The sequence below is a fragment of the Phaeodactylum tricornutum genome, chromosome 28, assembly GCF_000150955.2.
Source record: "Phaeodactylum tricornutum CCAP 1055/1 chromosome 28, whole genome shotgun sequence".
NCBI classification, from domain to species: Eukaryota; Bacillariophyta; class Bacillariophyceae; order Surirellales; family Neidiaceae; genus Phaeodactylum; species Phaeodactylum tricornutum.
In genome coordinates this window covers 235,982-254,429 of record NC_011696.1, presented here as the reverse complement: position 1 = coordinate 254,429, position 18,448 = coordinate 235,982, and the positions used below count along the sequence as shown (strand labels likewise).

Below are 18,448 nucleotides of genomic sequence, written 5' to 3'. Positions count from 1 at the left end.
CAAAGCATCCGTGAATGCATTTTAACGCAAGCATAATTATAAAAAAAGACCGCAAAGTACGACCTATCGGCGTGCCCGCGGCACCCATCGCCAATTGGCCTCCCACTCGAGATCGATTCACAGTTAGACCGAGTACGTACCGGAACCGTTCGGCCCCGAAAAGGCCGAACTCAGAGCCAAGAGCGCCAAAGCCTTGACGGCTAGATTCGAAAATCGCATGGTGATGAAGGGAGAGGCAGAAGTTGGAATGACTGCAAGGGAATAGAAAATGCGATTGTGACGAGAAACCCCCGAAAAGGTCACTCGGTTTGGATTTTCCAGTCAGTCGTTCCTCTTTTTCCGTTCGAATTGACTGCGTGAGTGGAGTTTCCACGTGTAGATTTCCTATTCAAGCATTCCCGTTCGAAGATTGAGTCGTGGAGGAGACGACATCAAGCAACTTCCTACCAAATCTTTCCCGAAACACCTTCCCAACGACAACCATCGAATTGCCTTCCGCCCTGCCCTCTCTGTCCAAATCAACTGGGTATTTTACTGTTGGTGTTGATGCTTGGACTGTGCATAAGACCGTCGCGACAACTCGTTCTTCGTATAACAAGGATTGAAAGACTAGTAGTGGGCTAGTGGGCGTGTGGCGTGTTTTTCCTGGAAAGCCAGCGTGTGTCGGTTTCGTCAGTCAGTCAGCACCCAAGTTAGATTCCTGAAGCCAGCAACCACGATGGAATCCGCATCGACGACTACCGCTCCCCCGTTCGGAGAGACCCCCAGTGGTCAATTGCCACCGATCGTGCAACGCTTAGAACGTGGCGAAAAGACACCTATATGTGTCATTATGGTGGGAATGGCGGGGTCGGGAAAGACAACTCTCTTGACGCAATTGCAACGATCTCTGGAAACGCCGTCCGTACCGCCCACGCCTGATGATTTCGGTAAGGATGTACACGGCGACACCAGCCGCGCACCCGACAGTGACGTCGAACCACACTCCGACTTAAAAGTCGCCGCTCATGTACCAGTCGCGGCCGATACCGCCGCTGACGCCAAAATGGCATCGTACGTTGTGAATCTGGATCCAGCTACGCTATCGGTACCCTACGAAGTGTCCATCGATATTCGCGATACGGTCGACTACAAGCAAGTCATGCAACAGCACAAACTGGGACCCAATGGAGCAATCATGACTTCGCTGAATCTCTTTGCCACCAAATTTGATCAAGTCATGACGTTGTTGGAAAAGAGGGCGTACGAAGACGCTTCCGAACACGACCAGGAACAAGATGGTACCACGAGTACGCCGCCCGAACCGCTGCCACCACAGTCACAAATAGGGATGGACTATATACTGGTGGATACACCCGGGCAAATTGAAGCGTTCACCTGGTCCGCGTCGGGAGCCATAATGAGCGAAGCGCTAGCCTCCGCCTTTCCGACCGTGCTCTGTTTCGTGGTCGACACGGTTCGCTGCGCGTCGTCCCCCAATACCTTCATGAGTAACATGCTGTACGCCTGCAGTATGATGTACCGTACCAGACTGCCCCTGATCGTCTGCTTCAACAAGACGGACGTGGTGTCGCACGAGTTTTGCCTGGAATGGATGCGGGATCATGATGCCTTTCAAGAAGCTCTAGACGACGTCTCCGAGTCGGCCGGGTTTTACGGATCTCTGACCAGAAGTTTGGCCCTGGTATTGGACGAGTTCTATTCCAGTTTCGCCAACGCCGTTGGGGTGTCGGCAGTGACTGGAGACGGAATGGATGACTTTTGGAAGACGGTGGAAAAGGCGGGACGTCAAGACTTTGTGTTGGACTACATAGAAGATTTGAAGAATCGGATAGAGGAGCAGCAAGCTCGCACTCAAGCCATGGCTCGAGTGAGTTTATCGAGGTTACAGCGAGACGTGGATGCGGCGGACTAACTGTAAAGGATGCTCGGAACGTGGATATCATTGAACCCTGGTAATCCCTTTTTGATTTCGTGTCCACGTAGTCATCAATACGATATTCTCTTGTGTTCGGGACTTATACAAGCTGCCCTGCCCTCCCTGTCCCATAGCTGACACTGAAAATGAGCAAACAAACGGATTTCACTGCTACAGCACCCATCCTCTGCAACCCCTTCTATTGGAGCATAAGTGGCACAGCTGGTGAAATTATCTAATAATAGTGTCCTTTTGATGTCGTATGGACGCCAACTATATTTGGACGACAACCACATGGACATTTTGAAGCTCGTCTGGCAGCGTTTTCGGCCACACCTAGCTTGAAAAGTTGACTTCAAAAGAGAAACAAAGCCAGGGCGGCAACCTTTGGTAGCTAGTGCCAAGAGTATCCTTTCTTCCTGCCTTCGACGCTTTTACTGCTTTGCGGAGCCGTCTTTTTCGACAGAGGTTCGAATGGCACGGCTGTTTCGTCAAGAGCTTCATTGAGCGCGCACGTTGCAAAATTAAAGCACGCTACGGCTGTCCAAGTTCCAACTTATTATGAACGACCCTGATATTGTGAACGACCGTCTAGCAAAGATAGTGAGTTTGTTCACCATGGATGGCGCCGATGACGAGTTTATCATCGAAGGGACAGGACAAGTCGTTATTCCGGCGTCCGTGAACGCGGCTGTGTTTGAGGAGACAATTTTGAGGGGTGAGAAAGGGTGGTCGTCTGTAATTACAGGATTAGTTCTGCTTTTAGGTTCTGTTTCGGTTCTTGCTGGACTAGCGGTAAATCGATCAAAGAAGGCCACTCCAGCTCCGGGAGAAGAGTCATACTCGACACATGAGGGATCTGAATCTATGACAAGCTTCGCAAATCCTCGTCGTACGGCGGCTTCCCCTTCATATGGCCCCGACGGCCTTCGCGTCCCTACAACGCAAGAGGGTGAGCGACCCATCACTCCTGCTCTCGTTGTTGACAAACAAAATGCTTCTGATCTGTCACATTCATCGCAGCGTCTTTGTAGCCGAATGGTCGAGTTCGAAAAGTTATACTCGATAAATAATACTTCACAGAGAAACCAAGATGTGTTTGAGCAAACGCGAAAACTAGCACGGGATGCAAAACTCATCAGAGCAGCCATGCATAAGGAAGGTCTATCAACAAATGACAATGACGCCCTCACAGTTGCGACCCTCCGCCACACTACAGAAATGATTATCCAATCTAGGCGGCATGACGAATCACAATGGTATTACTACGATAGCCAACAGAGGCTTGTGGATAGAGAAATTGGACAACGTCGTCACCAAGAAAAGATGTCAGCCATCCAACAAGACAAACTTGGGCTTGCCAAGCTGATGAATGCACGAAATTCAGCTTTGCAAACGGTCTCGATGTCGGCCAAAATCGGGCTAGGTACGATTGTCCTAATCAAACCTTTTTTCATATTTTACCGATTTTTGGTTGACAGCAAGGACTACCCGGTTTCCGGATGGGTACATCTCGCGGTGCAATTGGTAAATGCCGGTGCGAGTACCGTGTTTATGTTTCAAGATCAGTGCCCACTCATCAAGTGCCTTTCTCTCCAGATGTGTTCAACGGCATGCTCGGCAACGGAAGATAGAGTCAGTACAGGAGCGCTCTACACTTTCTACTCGCTGCTTCCCTCTATCAGCGTCGGAGCAAGCACAAGTTGGACATGGGCGTGTCTTGCACAAATTTTTGGGTTCCTGGTCAGTTTGACGGTGCTCAACATGACATTTAGTCTGTTCAAGTTCCTGCCCCCATTTATTCATAGTATCATATCTACGGGGGCGTTCGCGATAGTGCTTTCGAGGTTGTTGGTAGAAAACATCTCTTGGACTTTGGTTGCACTTCAAGTAACAATCACGAGTACCTATGCCTGTTTTTTGCAATACCAATTCTGGAGGTATCGGCGCGCCAGGTTGGAAGACGGGTTCCGTACCGTACAGTCGGTGGATGCTGTTGTTGCTAGATTTGAAGATTGGGCCTTTTGTGCCTTGTGGACACCAGTCATAGTTTTGGCGTGTGGAATGGGCCAGCTTGCCGTCGAAAGCGGGCAGCTAGCCATTTCTATACCTGCACTACGGTTATAGAGTATATATTGATAGAATGAAAAAGTAAACATTGAATTTGAACTATACACAGTCTGACCTATGGAACGGCATTACTCGGAAGCAATAAACAGAAAATACAAGAACTCACAAGGAGCCCAACAAGGTGTGATGCAAATATTGAACAACAAAAAGTCCCCAATGTGTGTGGAAACAAAGATAAGCTGTAGAATAATCATCGTCGCCAACCGAATTGAAAGAAATACCTTCAAACCGTGCGCGACAATCGGCCAGCATCAAAATGGGGATCGATTCGACGAAGGCTTCGGGTTGAGTCGAAACCTTGGACTCGCGGTAAGAGTATACAAGCTAGGTACTCCGTAAGCTTCGCTTTCCTCGTCTTCCCGAAAGGCATCTTCATCGTCCCCAATGGGTAAAAATAAGGCGGAAGGATCTCGGGCAACGTCCAAAGCCAAAGAACCGTGTCTCGCTGTAGGGCTGCTCGTGCCCAAATCGGCCCGGTCCGATGGGAGACTCGCGGCGGGCGACTGATCGGGATACCACATCCAGGTATTGAGTTCTTCCGAGGAGAGACTGGGTAACCCGATCTCTTGCGGCGTCGCCAAAACGAAGCTGCTGTCAGTTGTATTGTTACTAAAACGCGAGTGGTTCCGAAACGTGTGACCCCGTTCCGCGACACTCTCCTGCCTGCGCCGACGAATGAGGTGCAAGTCACTTCGCGGAGAGGATCCCACCGAGTTGTTGCGGATACCAGGTAAGGCTTGTGCCGGCGAGATTCTACCCGAACACCGGCTGGATGCGGTGGTAGAGTTGCACGGAGTCCGGTAGAACTCTTCCGAGGGAATCTCAGACCCGACACGTTCCAATTGACCTCCGTCGATCGAACCCATTTCGTAGTCCGATCTCATGGCAATGATTGATTATACTGGTCTGATATGAAAAAAAAACGAAACACAAGAGTTACAAAAGTGGCCCAAAGCTGTTGATCATCGTGTGAAGGGGAGGTGTCAACGTATGTGGCTGTAATTTATGAATTTTCGAAATGTTTCGACATCTCGGCAGCAGTTCCGAATTTGGCGGACCGGCAGCGCCGTGTTCTTTCTTTTCTGGGTTTGACCCGTGTACGTACGGTTCACACTTTTACACCACGACCCGTCCCCACGAATACTCGCGAACTCGTACAGTGAATAAACCCGTCAAACGGTAAATGACCACGCATCTGTTTAAGTCGTTCCCGTCAATCTATAGATCTGAGTCTTGCCTTTTATCACTTTTGCTCGTCGGACGAGACGTATTTAAAGGAGAAATAGGGCTTTTGTTTCAAATTTAACTGCCATCAATTCGCGATGCCTGATTTTCGATATTACGAGTTGAAAGTAATAGGGGTCAATCTCCATGAAAAATGGGCTATTTTTCTAAGTTAGTTAATAGCCATCCATTTACAATGCCAGATTTTCGATAGTTACGGTTACAGGTAATAGGGGTCAATGTCCATGTTACTCTGAGCGTGTTTTCGGACTCATTCAAATTTATCGTCGTACAGAAATCCATATCCACGGAAAGATCGAAACGCGGAGGAGGTCCATGCTTCGGTTCTGATATTCGGAGATATTTACCGTTAATTGTGTTCCGCAAGTAGAAGAAAAGCTACCGGTAGTGCGTCCGGTGACATTCCGAGCTAACCGACACAGCCTGACAGCGTGACACCGCCTGTCAGTGAGTCCGACAACTTGTCCAGCTCACTATCGGAACGCTGCGTCGCAAAGGATGACCTCCCATCCTACGCAATTGTGCCGAAACGACCATGGAAGCGTTCTTTCCCGATAGCATTCTAGGCTTTGAGTTACCGCCGCCTCCGAATTGCGAGCAGGCCCCGGACGGATTGTCGTGCTGCTGCTGCAACCGATGCGGTGTCGGAGGATGCGACATTCAGTGTGTTCCTTGCAACTGTTGCATGCACACGGTAGGTACAGATTGGGACGTTCTTGTCCAAAGGAATCCATGGCGTTTCGGTACACAAGGATTTTCGTCTGCCGTAGCTTCGGTAAAACAACACCATCTCACCGATACATTCATTCGCTTTTTCTTCAGCGTTGTTGTGGTGTTTCCGAGAATAAGCTGATCGACACTTGTCCCGTTTGCCATCAACCCGCCACGGGACTTCGTTTGATTCCCATGGCCTTTAACGAAATTGATCGTGCGCAGGCCGAAGCCGCCAACACCAGGCTCTCGGACAAACGAGGCAAGAAGCGGTTGAACGCAACGGTGACGCGCCTGAACCCGCTCTTGAACGCGCGAGAGGGAACGAACGACGAACTTGGAAAGTCGAATGCTGCCGAGTCCAACGAACTGCGCACGGGACGCTGGACGACGGAAGAAACGGAATATTGCGATCAGCTGATCGAACTCTTTGAAGGTAAGTCCATAATTTGTTCCTCAAAACCTATTACCGAACGAAAAATCGTCTCACGTCGACTGGCCCCGTCATGTTCTAGCTGGCCTGATTCCAATCCCGGACGGAATCAAATTGAACGATTTTCTGTCCAACATGCTCAAATCAAAGCAGTCTAGACTGACCAAGAAAATGAAAAACGCTCGCCTTTCGTCTCGACAGTATCAGCGAACACTGGGTTACATTGTGGAAGACGAGCGTGCTCGAGAGTTTTCACAACTCGAGAGCAAATTCTTCGCCTCGATTCGGTGCAACATGGAGCGTTCCGAGATTCGCTTTCACATGCAAAAGGAATGGCGTGAGCTTTTTAGTTCTTTTTGCCTCGGTATTGGTCAAAAATTAGATGCGGATGCCTGGCTGACCAGTGTGGAAGAAATGGACCGGCGAGAATCTCACGAAAAGGACGCCGCACGGTTGGCGCGCCGTAAGAGAATGATGGGACAAGCGTTGCATAGAGATACAATGGATCCACAGAATGGTGTTTTTATTGACGCCGACTCTTCTCTGTCTGATACTGATTCTCTCGCTGGCTCGCACAGAAACAAGCGACATTGCAGTGGCTTCAACAAATCCTCTGCCAAGTACAATACCTCCCCATTCGTCGAGCGAGTTGCCGTATACATGCAGCGACACAACGTGCCATTTGAGCACGTTGATGTTTGGGCACCGTCATTTTCACAACCTATTACAGGTGAACCAATTGTGAATCAGACCAGTCGCCTTTGCTTCGCTGGAGCTGCCACGACCGACGTTAAGATTCTATTGCAGGGAGGCCTGCAAGTCGCTCTCACCAGCGAAGAACAATATGATCTCGTTTCTTTCGGGGAGTATAGTCAAAAATTTTCCTTCGATGTTGGATGCGGTCTACCTGGTCGTGTCTACAGCTCTGGAGCTTCTTCATGGGAGCAGGGTATTCAGAATGCTCCTAGCACGGCTTTTGAGCGTATTGGAGGAGCGTCCCAATGGGGCATTCAGACCGTCCTGTGCATTCCCGTACCGAGCCCCAACGTAGGGAGACTTATCGTTGTTTTTTATTCCCTTTACGACCGTGTCCAAGACCAAGATATGGTTGTACGGATCATAGATGAGCTCTCTGCGGTAAGTCTCCTGAATGTCCCTTTCTATTTTCAGACATGGTTCTGTGTACTTGGAAGCCTAACAGTTTCTGGTTGACTATCAGTTGATGCCGTCGCCGCGATGGAAACTGACTGTTGATATAGGGTCCTTAAGACGAAAAATGCCTTCGGATCAAACGGCAATATCCGAAGAAGACGCTTGTATCGATGAACTGCTTGCCCTGATTCGTGTTCACACTCCCGCCGACAAGTCTTCCCCGATGGCTCTTTACCTTCCAGGTTTTACGGCGCTTCGTATGCTCCTGACAAAGAGTTCGCTTTTAGAGCGTGATGATATTTTGCTGAAAGCCATCCTTCGAACATACAAGAAGCGTAAACACTCGGGACAAGCAGGAGTAGACATTGCATGGACAATAGCAAGGGATTTCATGGTGATGTCAAAACAGCAAATGATGGTATCTAACTCATCAGAATCGAACACAACGAATACGGCTCTAGTTCATTGTGGCTGTACTACCAACGGGGTTTCGGACTACTCGCCGTCAAGTGGATGCTGCCCGCCGAATAGTATTCATATAGACAGCAACATAAGATTCACTTCCTTTCCCCCGAAAGTGGCAGGCTGTTGCACTCCCGGTAATGAGTTTGACTCTCAAAACAGTAGCAGGGGCTACACTCCTCCGACTTCCAGATACTCGCGGGCAAGCCAGCCAAACTTCTTTCCTTCTCAGCAACCTAGTATTACCAACGGAGTGCCCAAAACCAAGGACCTGAAAACTACGAGCAATGTCATGATTTCTTTGCAGCTGCCTGCTTTGGCGCAATCCCTTCCGCAAGCAGCATCACACGAAACTAGTACGGTCCCTGTTGGACTCAATTCCAATACACTGTCAACCGAGCAACTGTCAGCCTGTCTCGACAGTGCTTCTGGAATGATTTTTCAGAGGATATAACTACTGCTTCACAGTCAATCATTCATCGCTTTTTGCGATAGGATATCTTATCTACATTTCTAGCCCATCGACCAAGTTTGCCACCATTGCGGAAAAACTTTTGTAGAGAGATGACCGTGAATCGTCTAATGAATATTTGAGAAAAGTGCTGAAAATGATATATAAAATGTAAATTAGAAAGGAAAGCAGAAAGCAATTGCCTGCATTGAGCACCAACGTGTATCAACGATAGGATCGCTAACTATAAAACCAAACCCAAAAAATAAATTGTGCAGAATGCACATCACAAAAGCCAAGCCGACTCGGAAAAATGCGGCTTGATCCAACTAAAAACAAAAAATGCAGAACCCAAACCTTGAAAAGAAGAGCCCGTCCAACCAGTGCGCCATCACCCTCAAACCAATTTAGTTTGATACAATCGACATCGAGTCGTTAGTTCCCGGGCCGGGAATTGGGGTGAGAGCCGGAGAGTTCTGAAGACTGGAGCTGGTGGACGGCAGACCAAAAAGCGACAACCCTGTGTTTGTCGTTGTGTGCGCACCCGCAACAGAACCCATCATGTTCTCCCCTAAATTAAGAAACGAAGGATGGTGCGCCTGTTGTTGCTGATGACTAAGAAACATAAAGTCCCTGGCCAACATAATGGCAATATCACCGCGATCACGTCCCCCAGCTGTATAGGAGGAGAAAGAATCGAGTATCGTTCTCGACAATTCGCTTTCTTCTGATGTCAGAGAATGACGAAGAAGAAGGAGACGCAGTGACATGAAGCCTTGCATGTATGGTGCCATGAGAGAGTTAGGGTCGGATGGCATAAAATCCCCCATCATCGCGACAACTTGCTCGATCCTAGGATCACGAGCTTCGGCCCCGCTATAAGCTGAAATGGCAGCGGGGTTTGAAGACGCGACTTCCACCGGATTCGACGCAACAGATGCAACGATCGAAATGTCGATAGATTCCTTGGAATTGTCGCTCGCATCGTGACCGTCGACTTGCGCAGCGGTAGAAGAAGTGGTTCCCGCAGTAGCGTAAGTAGCCGACGGCGTTTCCTCGACATCCCCAATGTCGACAACAAGCTTCCACTTCGGAGAAGGCATAAGCTGGTGAGGGAGAAAGACCTGGCTGTGAGAGAATGGCTCAAGCTTGTCAAAGACAAAAACATAAACTAAATTGCAGCTTACCCTCGTAAATTCTTCGGAAAGACGAGAAACAAGATCTTCGTCCTTAGGACGATCGTAGCAGGAATAAAGGGTTACAACAATCCTACCAACGTTCGGACTAGCAATCGGTATTCCTACCACCGTCTTGATTCCCCACTGCAATGCACCACCGCAGCGTTCAAAATGGTTGTGGGGAGCATTGTGTACACTTTGCTCCCATGTGGGGCGTCCACTTTCATAAACACGTCCAGGAAGACCGCAGCCAACATCAAAGGAAAACTTTTGACTGTAGTCACCGAAGGCGAAAAGATTAAACCGTTCTTCTGTCGTTAGAGAGCGGCCACTTTTGCCGTCCTGTTCAATAACCTTATCGACAGTTGCGGAACCAGCAAAGCAAAGTCGACAAGTCGTGCTATCTAAATCTTCGCCATCTCCAGGAACAAAAGATGGCACCCAAAGATCTACGTGCTCAAAAGGAATACCAAGGCGCTGCAAGTACGACGTCGTTTTGGAGAGAAACGGAGCAGAATGGAGAAGGCTACTTTTTCCATTTAGGTCGATGGCTTGCGCGGCAGCCTTATCCTCTGCCAGAATGCTCAGCATCTCATCTTCAACATCTCTTTCGCTCGTGTATGTGGATCCGGCGGCCCGGGCTTCAGCCTCTGTTTTCTCAATGAAGACACCGTCATCGGCGTTCTGCGAGTCGGTACGGAGAGCAACTCCCATCATGAGCTTGCGTTTGGCCATTCGGGCAGCGTCGCGCGTCTGCGAGGCACGACGATCCATCTCTTCAACACTTCCGAGCCAAGAATCAGCATCCAGAGGCTGTCCGACTGTGGCGCAGACACGGCTGAATTGTTCGCGCCATTCCTTTTGCATATGAAACTTTATCTCCGCACGCTCCTGGAGGTCAGGAATAGCCTGAAAAAATAATTCTTCGAGGTCCGAAAATTCGCTAGCGTCCGTTGCGGTCAAACATCCGATCCCCTTTTGGTAAGTTTTGCTCGAGAGCTTAGCATTCTTCATCTTTTTCGTAAGACGGGATTGCTTGGACTTCAGCATGTTGCCCAAAAACTCGTTGAGCTTGACCCCATCCGCCACAGGTAGGTCGCCGTTGGCAAATTTATCCATGAGTTTATCGCAAAAGGACATTTCCTCGTTGGTCCAACGGCCCGTACGACGCTCTGCTACGTAGCCCTTGTCTTCGATCAAGTCCGCGCCCGTTTTGCGCTTCCGGCCGCGATTTTGTGGCTTGGGAGGCAGCGCCGAAGCTGTACGGTGCGCTTCGTCAATTTCACGGAAACTCATGGGAAAAAGAACAAGCCCTTGCGTAGGTTTTGTACAAAATGGGCAGTTCGAGAGAGATCCGTGAGGGTTGAGTTGGATGCAACGCTGGAGGAAAAGAAAGTGAAAAGAAAGCGAGAGGTGAGGCGTATCCTATGGCGATATTTATGATATCGGTGACGCTGTCGGCATTCAGTTTCTGAGGTCATGAGCCATCTGTAAATTCTGATTTGGATTTTTCGCCGCTGGTTGGATCTCTCATCCGCGTAGAACGAAAGGATCGTTGGACCATGGCGCTAAATTGATGACCAGACATGAACGTGATGCGAGTACGCGCACTCAAGGACCATATTATACTGCGCCGGTCGCTTCGATGCTGACTTGCCCGCAAATTCCGATGCAATCGGATCTGCATCCGATTCTGATCTTTTCAGTACTAACTACACGTAGAACTTACGGCATGGCTTGTACATCCACAGGAGCTGACTCGGACGTCGACTCCTGCGGAATGGCACAACATACATCGCACATATTCGTCGCCGTCCATCTCGAGGCTACCGAAGACTGCAGCCGCGTTTGCTCCAAAGCCCATGTCGAAGCCGTTCATAGTCGCCATTTCAAAATTGTTGGTTCGTTGCTTGTCCAGCTGGACGAATTTTTGTGGCGTATCACAAGTGGCTTGCTGTTGGTGTCGAAATTAACCTCCAGGGTACAGCGGCGTATCCCGTAAATAATGATCTTGTGGATTACCACGTACTTCCGGTGATGTACTGTGCGACATAAATTCTTTTATGTCGGTGTCTCTACCTTGCGACTTTGTTAGTTGATTGACTGTGAAATTAACTATAAGTCGGCAAAACCCGCTACTTCTGACGCACTCTTTTCACTGGCACGCTTCCTTTTGGATACAGATGATGCTTTCTTTTTTAGTCTTCTTGGACAATTATTGTATAAAACAATGAGGAGAGTTCCAGGAAGGCAAAATAAACATATTAAATTGCGTCGTGCATGTAATAACTTGAGAGAATTATCTATACATTTGGTTTCTAGCATCAATATGTAAAGAAGAAAGTAGTCGAAACCATCTTTCAAAAACAAGACTTCCTTATAAAAATGGCTGAAATCTCAAGTCGGCAAATGCCTTTCCAATAGCCAGAAAGGAAAATCGAAGCAAAGAGGTTCCGTATCTTAGGAAAAAAATTCATACAATTGGTTATGCACAAAACGCCTTTTTCAGTTTCAAGAGATGCAATCAAAAGAAATCTTTGATAACAAAGCGACATCAGAAACAGCTGGACCCCCGAAGCCTCGCTTCAAGTGTCGTCGCACACAGAGAGAATTTGCTAGCTAAAACAAGATGTCGTCGGAAGTATGTAGGATTCGAGGCTGCAGTACTGGCACTGTTACTGTGCATACTACCTACATCATGGAGTCAACGAGGTGGTATGGATAACAACAAGCTTTTTAAGAGCCATAAAGTGGTCTAAAAGTGAATGAGTCCTACTTAAAAAAGTATCTGGAGATACAATGGAAGAGTAGAGCTTAGGGGAAAGCCATGAAAAGGCCTCAGCTGATTAATTAATTGGGAGAGTATTATAATATTGGGAAATAAACAGTGACAAAGTTTTTGTGAAACATAAAATGAAAAAAGAGTGTGTAAACCTAGAATCCTGTGGCCACTTGTAGAGACTACCAACTCTTTACAAGACTCCTTGCAAAATCCATCGGAGATGGATCCTGGTGGTTACGGTTACATACCTATTTATGACAAATACTTAGGTAAATCCATTTGTATCCAGCATCCTAGTTCCTGATTTTATCTGTCTTTGGTGAGAGACATATTGATAAATTATAGCAATGGAATGCTACAATTGATACTACCATATTATAGTTACCTTGTAGTGACACGTCTCATAAGCATAAATACATAACGTGGATGTTGCAAGTATGAATTGACAATGCATATGGAGTTAAGTACGCATGCAAAGCAAAGAAATGATATCAGCTTATTTCATGGTCACATGGACTTGCCATAATGGAAGTGTTTGTACAATTGCTATCTTTCTGGAAGCACTTGTGTTTAGTCTCCATTTGTCAGTTTCCAAGACCAAGGTGTGTGGAGAGATGGAAAGATTCTAGGAGATACTGTTACGATATACACCAATGTACACTGTATGGACAGAAGCGCTGTTAGGAACAGAGCCTGGTAAACAGAGGAGGGCGTTATTACGAACGACCGGCGATACACCTAAGGGACTTAGGGACTGTAAAACTCTACTTGTTGACGACGCTCCCCACGGGTTAGACAGCGGATACGAGGACCTGTGCGATAAAGGCAGTACGGATCAAAGAACTTAAAAAACAATGATTGAAGAATTAGTGCTATAAACTAGTTCTTGTTGTTTCTCTGATTTGCCAAGATACAACAAAACCTGAGGAACAAACTCAAACAAAACCAAATATCTTTCCTTTGCCATAGTATCCTTATACCATGGCGCACGCTCACATATACTTATAGTGGAACCTGAAATACCTTTCATAACACACATGCCACGGAAAATGGGGTGCATTCATTTACATCCGTTAGTCAGGTGATAAGTATTGGCTGTCCCACTCCGTTGCCACTGTCAGAACACGACTGACTCCGTCGCGTTCTCTCCAACGCCTGATACATCGTTGTACTTTGGAATTCAATACAATGTGACCAAATTAACTTCCATGCAACTCACTTCATCCTTGTAAACACTCCAACTGCCATCCACCGTGTTGACACCTAACGGACGGACATTCTTGGTGGGCATGTTGCATGGTACTAAACCGTGACAGATACAAACAGAACATTGGGGATACAATTGGAGCAACAAGAATTGCCGCAAGACACATGGAGGGTTCTTCAATCATTGTTTTATGAGGTCTTTAATCCACACTGCTTTTTTCGCATAGGTCCTTGTATCTGCTGTCCACCCCATGGAGAACAAGTAGAGTTTTTGCAGTCCCTCAGTCCCTTAGGTGTACTGCAGGTTGTTTGTATCAACACTTACATTTGTTTACCAGACTTGTTTCTTAACAGCTATCAAATATAACAATTTTTGGTCAAATGCTGACAAACTATGTCTGGTCAACTTTGCCGTGGCGTGACGCTATTTGGAACCACGAGAGCAAAGTTGTTTAGGTTTGGAACAGTCTTTGGCCAATTCTAACAGTAACTGCTGTAAACGCGAAACGACGGCTCTGAATTCGCTGGAATGTCTCGGACACGTCTTCCACGATCTAGAACCTTTACAGTCAACATATCGGAAATGTAACTATAAATAGCTATTTACGAGAATCTTGACGTGAATGAATTCTTGACTGTGAGTAGTCGAGGGAATCGATCGGAATGATGCGGAAGGGATGGCGCACCAGAATTCTGTCGTACTGCCGTGCAGCAATCACATGTCTTGAAGCTCATTTTCCGTGATACCACTTCTCGTCTTGACTCCAAAAAGATCACCACCATGAGCAAGTCTTTCAAAGAGGAGCATCAACTAGGTACGTTATCCCCATTTGAGGCGGAGGTGCCCGAAAGAGCCAAAAGATAAACAAGTCCGTTAGTTTTCGTTCACTGAGGCGATTCAGAGAGAAAGCCGCGATTTTGTTGTTGACGTAATCGTGACTCCATTCTGGGATTCTCTACTTCCATAGCAAATTAATGTAGGACGACAGAGATTCAGGTTGGAAGCTTGACATTCCTGTCGCGATTCGTGCACATTTTGTTTGAATATGAATAGATTCGATCTCCTTACTGCTAAACGGCTCTTTGTCTGACTGGAATATCGCTATTTTCGCTTTTAATCTGTACCTGCAGAAAAGCGCAAATCCGAGGCAGAGCGAATCCGCGCCAAATACCCAGACCGAGTTCCTGTGATTTGCGAAAAAGCCGATCGGTCGGATATCCCGGACATTGACAAGAAAAAGTATTTAGTACCAGCAGACTTGACAGTCGGTCAGTTTCATTACGTGATTCGGAAGCGAATTAAGCTGGCGCCGGAAAAAGCGCTTTTTCTCTTTTGCTCGAACACAATTCCTCCGAATGCGGCGCTAATGAGTACCGTGTACGAGGAACAAAAGGATGAGGACGGCTTTCTCTACATTCAATACAGCGGAGAATCTACATTTGGGGACGTAGACGCGGAAGAGGAGGAATAAATTGTCGAGGGAAGTCACCAGCTACTTTTAAGAGCCAATTGCTCTAAAGAACTTTGCGAATCTGGGCCCAATTTTGCGGCCCTTGCCTGTGAGTACCTCAGTAAATAGAGCAATATTTGAATAAAGTAAGGAAGTTCTAGCTGTTACGCTGACTCACTTTCGGGTCTTATCAAAAATCAGCAAACAATTTTCATGCTAAGCAGCCCACAAGCTTACTGTTAGTAATCATTTTGGGTGTGGTTCGAGTGTTCTTGTGGCGCTCATTTGCAATGGAGGTGCTCCATCTGGATCAACAACGACCCAAACCGATCATGCCGCTCTGACCTTCTAGACGCAGTGACGTCTTATTTCTCCACAGATCCACGTCAACAACAATCTGTGTGAAACAGGAAAAAGAGGAAAAAACGTTAGAAAGGGCCTACTGAACACAGGCCGTAGCGGAAACAAAACATTTGACAGAATTAGCTTCATTAAAGCCGCAAAGATCTCCTCAGACACGAATGTCAGACGGTAATTCCAATGTAATGCATTAATCATAAGCAGTTTCCTTGTCGTTTTTTGACTTTGAAAGCATCATCTGTGAGACGTACAATTACCTTCTTTCATTTCGAGTCCCGAAATATGATAGACAGGCGATTCTCTCGATGGACTACCTTGTCACCAAAAGTAGATCCACTTGGTAGTAGCTCATGAGTATATCTGTAACGACTGTAGCCTTCCAGAACGTATAGTGATCGTTCCTGTAGAAAGAGATCAACATACGGCTCGTCTTTGGTTTGCTTTCTCTGAGAAGAAACTAATTCTTGTTTTTCTTCGCGAAGACGCATGATGCTACTGGACATGAGCGACAAACCGGCAACTATGTCTCCCGAAAATCGGACTGAATCAACGTGCGCATTCAACTCTCCCTCTTTCTTCAGATCAATACAGTGACAGGGCAACCACAGCAATTCTGGCGCCACGCTTTGGTGTTTGTGCATTAAGTGGCGAGCCAGAATTTGGGCCCGAACGCGTTCCAATACGCCTCGGAATTCTACGCTGAGTGTCGAAGCTTCGTCGATGACTTCAGTTTCTCGGTAGTCGACAATTGCCGCATCCCAATGTCCTTTTTGATACCGGGATCTTTAGAAAGAAAACATTAAATCGGTAAGACGTGATACGATCGGTAAATAGTGCAACGGCTGCACCATGAGCGTACCGCTTTAGTTTGGCCTGCAACTCTTCTATCAACGTTTGCTCTTGCGCTTCTGTAATGAACTCGCGGTAAACAGAGGCTGAATTATCAAAATCGAGAGGCGCTTTGGTAGCATTCAAAAGTGACGGATCAGGATCGAAAACTGCGCTTGGGCAAGACGAGAAGAGGACACAAGGCAACAAATGTTTCGCGGCGAGGCGGGAAACTCGTCCTCGGGCAGTAAGCGAAAGCATGCGTGTGCTTTGATCAGATTAATAACTTCTCTCAACTTGTGAAGAACCACCTTGGTGCCATGTCGATAACAATGTGAGCCATGGAGCCATTTGATGTCAGGTACCGGTCGCTAAGCTTGTTTTGCACTGCTAATGTAAGCTATAATTGCTTTGCTTTTTTGATCGTAACAGTTGATCCAACTTTTTATGCTTTTTTAGATAGTTGCGGGTTTGCTCGGATATCATGTAAATTTTTGTGCGGTTTGGATTTGTCGAGAGAGCTAATGCATTGAGGGGGTGAGGCCAGACAGAACTTGCCTTTTTCTGCCAAACAGTAAACGAACCCCAACTAACTGTAAAAGGGAAGATCCAGTCCTTCTTCGGAGCTTCGTCGTTAATTGGTTCATCCGGGACTGGCTGTGATTCCACGACTGCTTGTCCACGTGTTGACTGACTGTGATAGTTTTCGTTGGATTTGTTCCCTCGTAAACACGACCATGACGAAGAAAACGAAACTTATGTCACATCAAACTCACAGTCAGCTTCTTCGACTCTCTTTCTTTCTCCATAGGGATTTAAAGAGCGAAAGCACGCCAAAATCACACTTGAAAATGCGGTTACGCTGTGTGTATGTGTGCTCTTCACTTTTGGCGCTAGGTTCCAGTTTTTCGGGCGCCTCCTTTATAGGGTCGCTCCAAGCCACGAAGGAAATTTCGCGCCATCCTTTCAAATACACCAAGACATTTCTCCCCATGGTCGGAGGCGGTGGTTTAAGTGATGGTGCAGGATCTGAGCTTACCAACACACTAGCTCGTTTGGATCAGCAGTGGAAGATTCAGCAAAAGTCAAAGCCTACTTCTCGTTGGTCGAAAATTATTTTGGATCGTGACACACAGGAAGTCTCCGAGGAACCACCAGAAACGTATGTTCCTCCCCTACAAGAGAGGCAAGATTTCGTATACTTGCTAGAACCACCCAGTAAGTCGAACCCTTCTTGTGTAATCTTTTTTGTTGGCGGTGCCGGCCTAGGACAATTCCCCCAAATAGCCTACAACGAATTCTTGTTGCGTCTTTCGGACCGGCTGAACGCTGCGGTGATTGCGGCGCCTTACGCTGTGGGATTGGACCACTTTGGACTGGCGAAAAGCGTCGGGGAACTTATGCGCAAGGCAAAACTTCACTGTGAAGAGGACTCGTCAAAACTGTATCCGAAAACTTTGCCAACCTATTGCATTGCGCATTCATTGGGGTGCAAGTTGTCCAGCATCTACATGGCAGCGACAGAGCAAACGTATGATGGCATTGGTTTTATGAGTTTCAACAATTTTGGATTTAGCCAAACCATCGGTATGGCCAAAACATTTGCCGATCAACTGCAAAAAAATATTGGTATCGGCCGTGGTATTCGACCTGAAGTGCTGGATCAGGTATTTTCATTCGCAGAAATGGCGGTGGGTTCGATTGGGTTGGACTTCACTCCGAACCCCATGGAGACAGAGAGGTTACTAACGTTGAAGTATGATGAAGAACAGCAGGAACGTACGCGCCTGTTTGTTTTCGATGACGACATGTTGGATTCGACGCAGAACTTTGTGCAAGCTTGCAACGGGGCAGGTCCCGATGTGTCGGGTTTGCCAGGGTCGCATTTGACACCCGTCTATTTCAAGTTGGGCCTCGATGAACTACCTGACGAAGTGCGAGGCGTCGCTAAGGAGGCGTCAGGCGGGTTGGAATCCGCATCATTTGGAAATGAGGAAGAACTCAACGCTTTGGTGACCGAAGTCAGTGGCTGGATTTTGGGAAAAGGTCCCTCGAGAAAGCCTTTGTGGCAAACCGAGCGACCAACAATTTCTGGTTCGGCAGAAGATCAGTGAAGGTCAGTTGCTCGTTGCTAATCATTA

General features: G+C 47.3%; 8 protein-coding genes across 8 annotated transcripts; 5 read left to right on the top strand and 3 right to left on the bottom strand.

The window, feature by feature from the left end:
* Positions 1–529: 529 nt before the first annotated feature.
* PHATRDRAFT_31068 (predicted protein) lies at positions 530–2,341 on the top strand. Its single transcript, XM_002185206.1, has 3 exons — positions 530–929; positions 1,017–1,242; positions 1,291–2,341. The coding sequence occupies exons 1-3, from the start codon at positions 719–721 to the stop codon at positions 1,913–1,915; spliced, it is 1,062 nt and encodes a 353-aa protein (XP_002185242.1). The 5' UTR covers positions 530–718; the 3' UTR covers positions 1,916–2,341.
* Positions 2,342–2,347: 6 nt separating this feature from the next.
* Positions 2,348–4,045, top strand: PHATRDRAFT_50307 (predicted protein; the record flags this gene model as incomplete). The annotated part of the gene is made up of 1 exon (XM_002185205.1): positions 2,348–4,045. Exon 1 carries the CDS (start codon positions 2,480–2,482, stop codon positions 4,043–4,045), a length of 1,566 nt encoding a protein of 521 aa, XP_002185241.1. The 5' UTR covers positions 2,348–2,479.
* Positions 4,046–4,060: 15 nt separating this feature from the next.
* PHATRDRAFT_50306 (predicted protein) lies at positions 4,061–5,041 on the bottom strand. Its single transcript, XM_002185121.1, has one exon. The coding sequence runs from the start codon at positions 4,930–4,932 to the stop codon at positions 4,300–4,302; it is 633 nt and encodes a 210-aa protein (XP_002185157.1). The 5' UTR covers positions 4,933–5,041; the 3' UTR covers positions 4,061–4,299.
* A 761-nt stretch (positions 5,042–5,802) lies between these two features.
* On the top strand, positions 5,803–8,611 carry PHATRDRAFT_50305 (predicted protein; the record flags this gene model as incomplete). The annotated part of the gene is made up of 5 exons (XM_002185204.1): positions 5,803–5,987; positions 6,116–6,440; positions 6,520–7,574; positions 7,639–8,473; positions 8,520–8,611. The coding sequence occupies exons 1-5, from the start codon at positions 5,829–5,831 to the stop codon at positions 8,609–8,611; spliced, it is 2,466 nt and encodes an 821-aa protein (XP_002185240.1). The 5' UTR covers positions 5,803–5,828.
* Positions 8,612–8,655: 44 nt separating this feature from the next.
* PHATRDRAFT_50304 (predicted protein) lies at positions 8,656–11,598 on the bottom strand. Its single transcript, XM_002185120.1, has 3 exons — positions 11,410–11,598; positions 9,690–11,060; positions 8,656–9,608 (listed from the first exon to the last, which is right to left on the bottom strand). The coding sequence occupies exons 1-3, from the start codon at positions 11,566–11,568 to the stop codon at positions 8,910–8,912; spliced, it is 2,229 nt and encodes a 742-aa protein (XP_002185156.1). The 5' UTR covers positions 11,569–11,598; the 3' UTR covers positions 8,656–8,909.
* A 2,840-nt stretch (positions 11,599–14,438) lies between these two features.
* PHATRDRAFT_50303 (predicted protein) lies at positions 14,439–15,291 on the top strand. Its single transcript, XM_002185203.1, has 2 exons — positions 14,439–14,483; positions 14,800–15,291. The coding sequence occupies exons 1-2, from the start codon at positions 14,450–14,452 to the stop codon at positions 15,138–15,140; spliced, it is 375 nt and encodes a 124-aa protein (XP_002185239.1). The 5' UTR covers positions 14,439–14,449; the 3' UTR covers positions 15,141–15,291.
* On the bottom strand, positions 15,259–16,743 carry PHATRDRAFT_50302 (predicted protein). Its single transcript, XM_002185119.1, has 3 exons — positions 16,339–16,743; positions 15,731–16,262; positions 15,259–15,516 (listed from the first exon to the last, which is right to left on the bottom strand). The coding sequence occupies exons 1-2, from the start codon at positions 16,566–16,568 to the stop codon at positions 15,743–15,745; spliced, it is 750 nt and encodes a 249-aa protein (XP_002185155.1). The 5' UTR covers positions 16,569–16,743; the 3' UTR covers positions 15,259–15,516; positions 15,731–15,742.
* Positions 16,744–17,158: 415 nt separating this feature from the next.
* PHATRDRAFT_41220 (predicted protein) lies at positions 17,159–18,421 on the top strand (the record flags this gene model as incomplete). The annotated part of the gene is made up of 1 exon (XM_002185202.1): positions 17,159–18,421. One exon carries the CDS (start codon positions 17,159–17,161, stop codon positions 18,419–18,421), a length of 1,263 nt encoding a protein of 420 aa, XP_002185238.1.
* Positions 18,422–18,448: the final 27 nt, after the last annotated feature.

Excerpts from the sequence above, each read along its gene's own strand:
- PHATRDRAFT_50306 (XM_002185121.1), bottom strand. The coding sequence starts at position 4,932 with ATGAGATCGGACTACGAAATGGGTTCGATCGACGGAGGTCAATTGGAA.
- PHATRDRAFT_50303 (XM_002185203.1), top strand. The coding sequence starts at position 14,450 with ATGAGCAAGTCTTTCAAAGAGGAGCATCAACTAG. Across the intron at positions 14,484-14,799 it reads CAAAGAGGAGCATCAACTAG|AAAAGCGCAAATCCGAGGCA; the intron begins GTACGTTATCCC and ends CTGTACCTGCAG.
- PHATRDRAFT_31068 (XM_002185206.1), top strand. The coding sequence starts at position 719 with ATGGAATCCGCATCGACGACTACCGCTCCCCCGTTCGGAGAGACCCCC. Across the intron at positions 930-1,016 it reads GCCCACGCCTGATGATTTCG|TCGCGGCCGATACCGCCGCT; the intron begins GTAAGGATGTAC and ends CTCATGTACCAG. Across the intron at positions 1,243-1,290 it reads ACGTTGTTGGAAAAGAGGGC|TACGCCGCCCGAACCGCTGC; the intron begins GTACGAAGACGC and ends TGGTACCACGAG.
- PHATRDRAFT_50302 (XM_002185119.1), bottom strand. The coding sequence starts at position 16,568 with ATGCTTTCGCTTACTGCCCGAGGACGAGTTTCCCGCCTCGCCGCGAAA. Across the intron at positions 16,263-16,338 it reads TTGCAGGCCAAACTAAAGCG|ATCCCGGTATCAAAAAGGAC; the intron begins GTACGCTCATGG and ends TTCTTTCTAAAG.
- PHATRDRAFT_50304 (XM_002185120.1), bottom strand. The coding sequence starts at position 11,568 with ATGGCGACTATGAACGGCTTCGACATGGGCTTTGGAGCAAACGCGGCT. Across the intron at positions 11,061-11,409 it reads GTGGATGTACAAGCCATGCC|CGTTGCATCCAACTCAACCC; the intron begins GTAAGTTCTACG and ends CTTTTCCTCCAG. Across the intron at positions 9,609-9,689 it reads TTTCCGAAGAATTTACGAGG|CTTATGCCTTCTCCGAAGTG; the intron begins GTAAGCTGCAAT and ends CTCCCTCACCAG.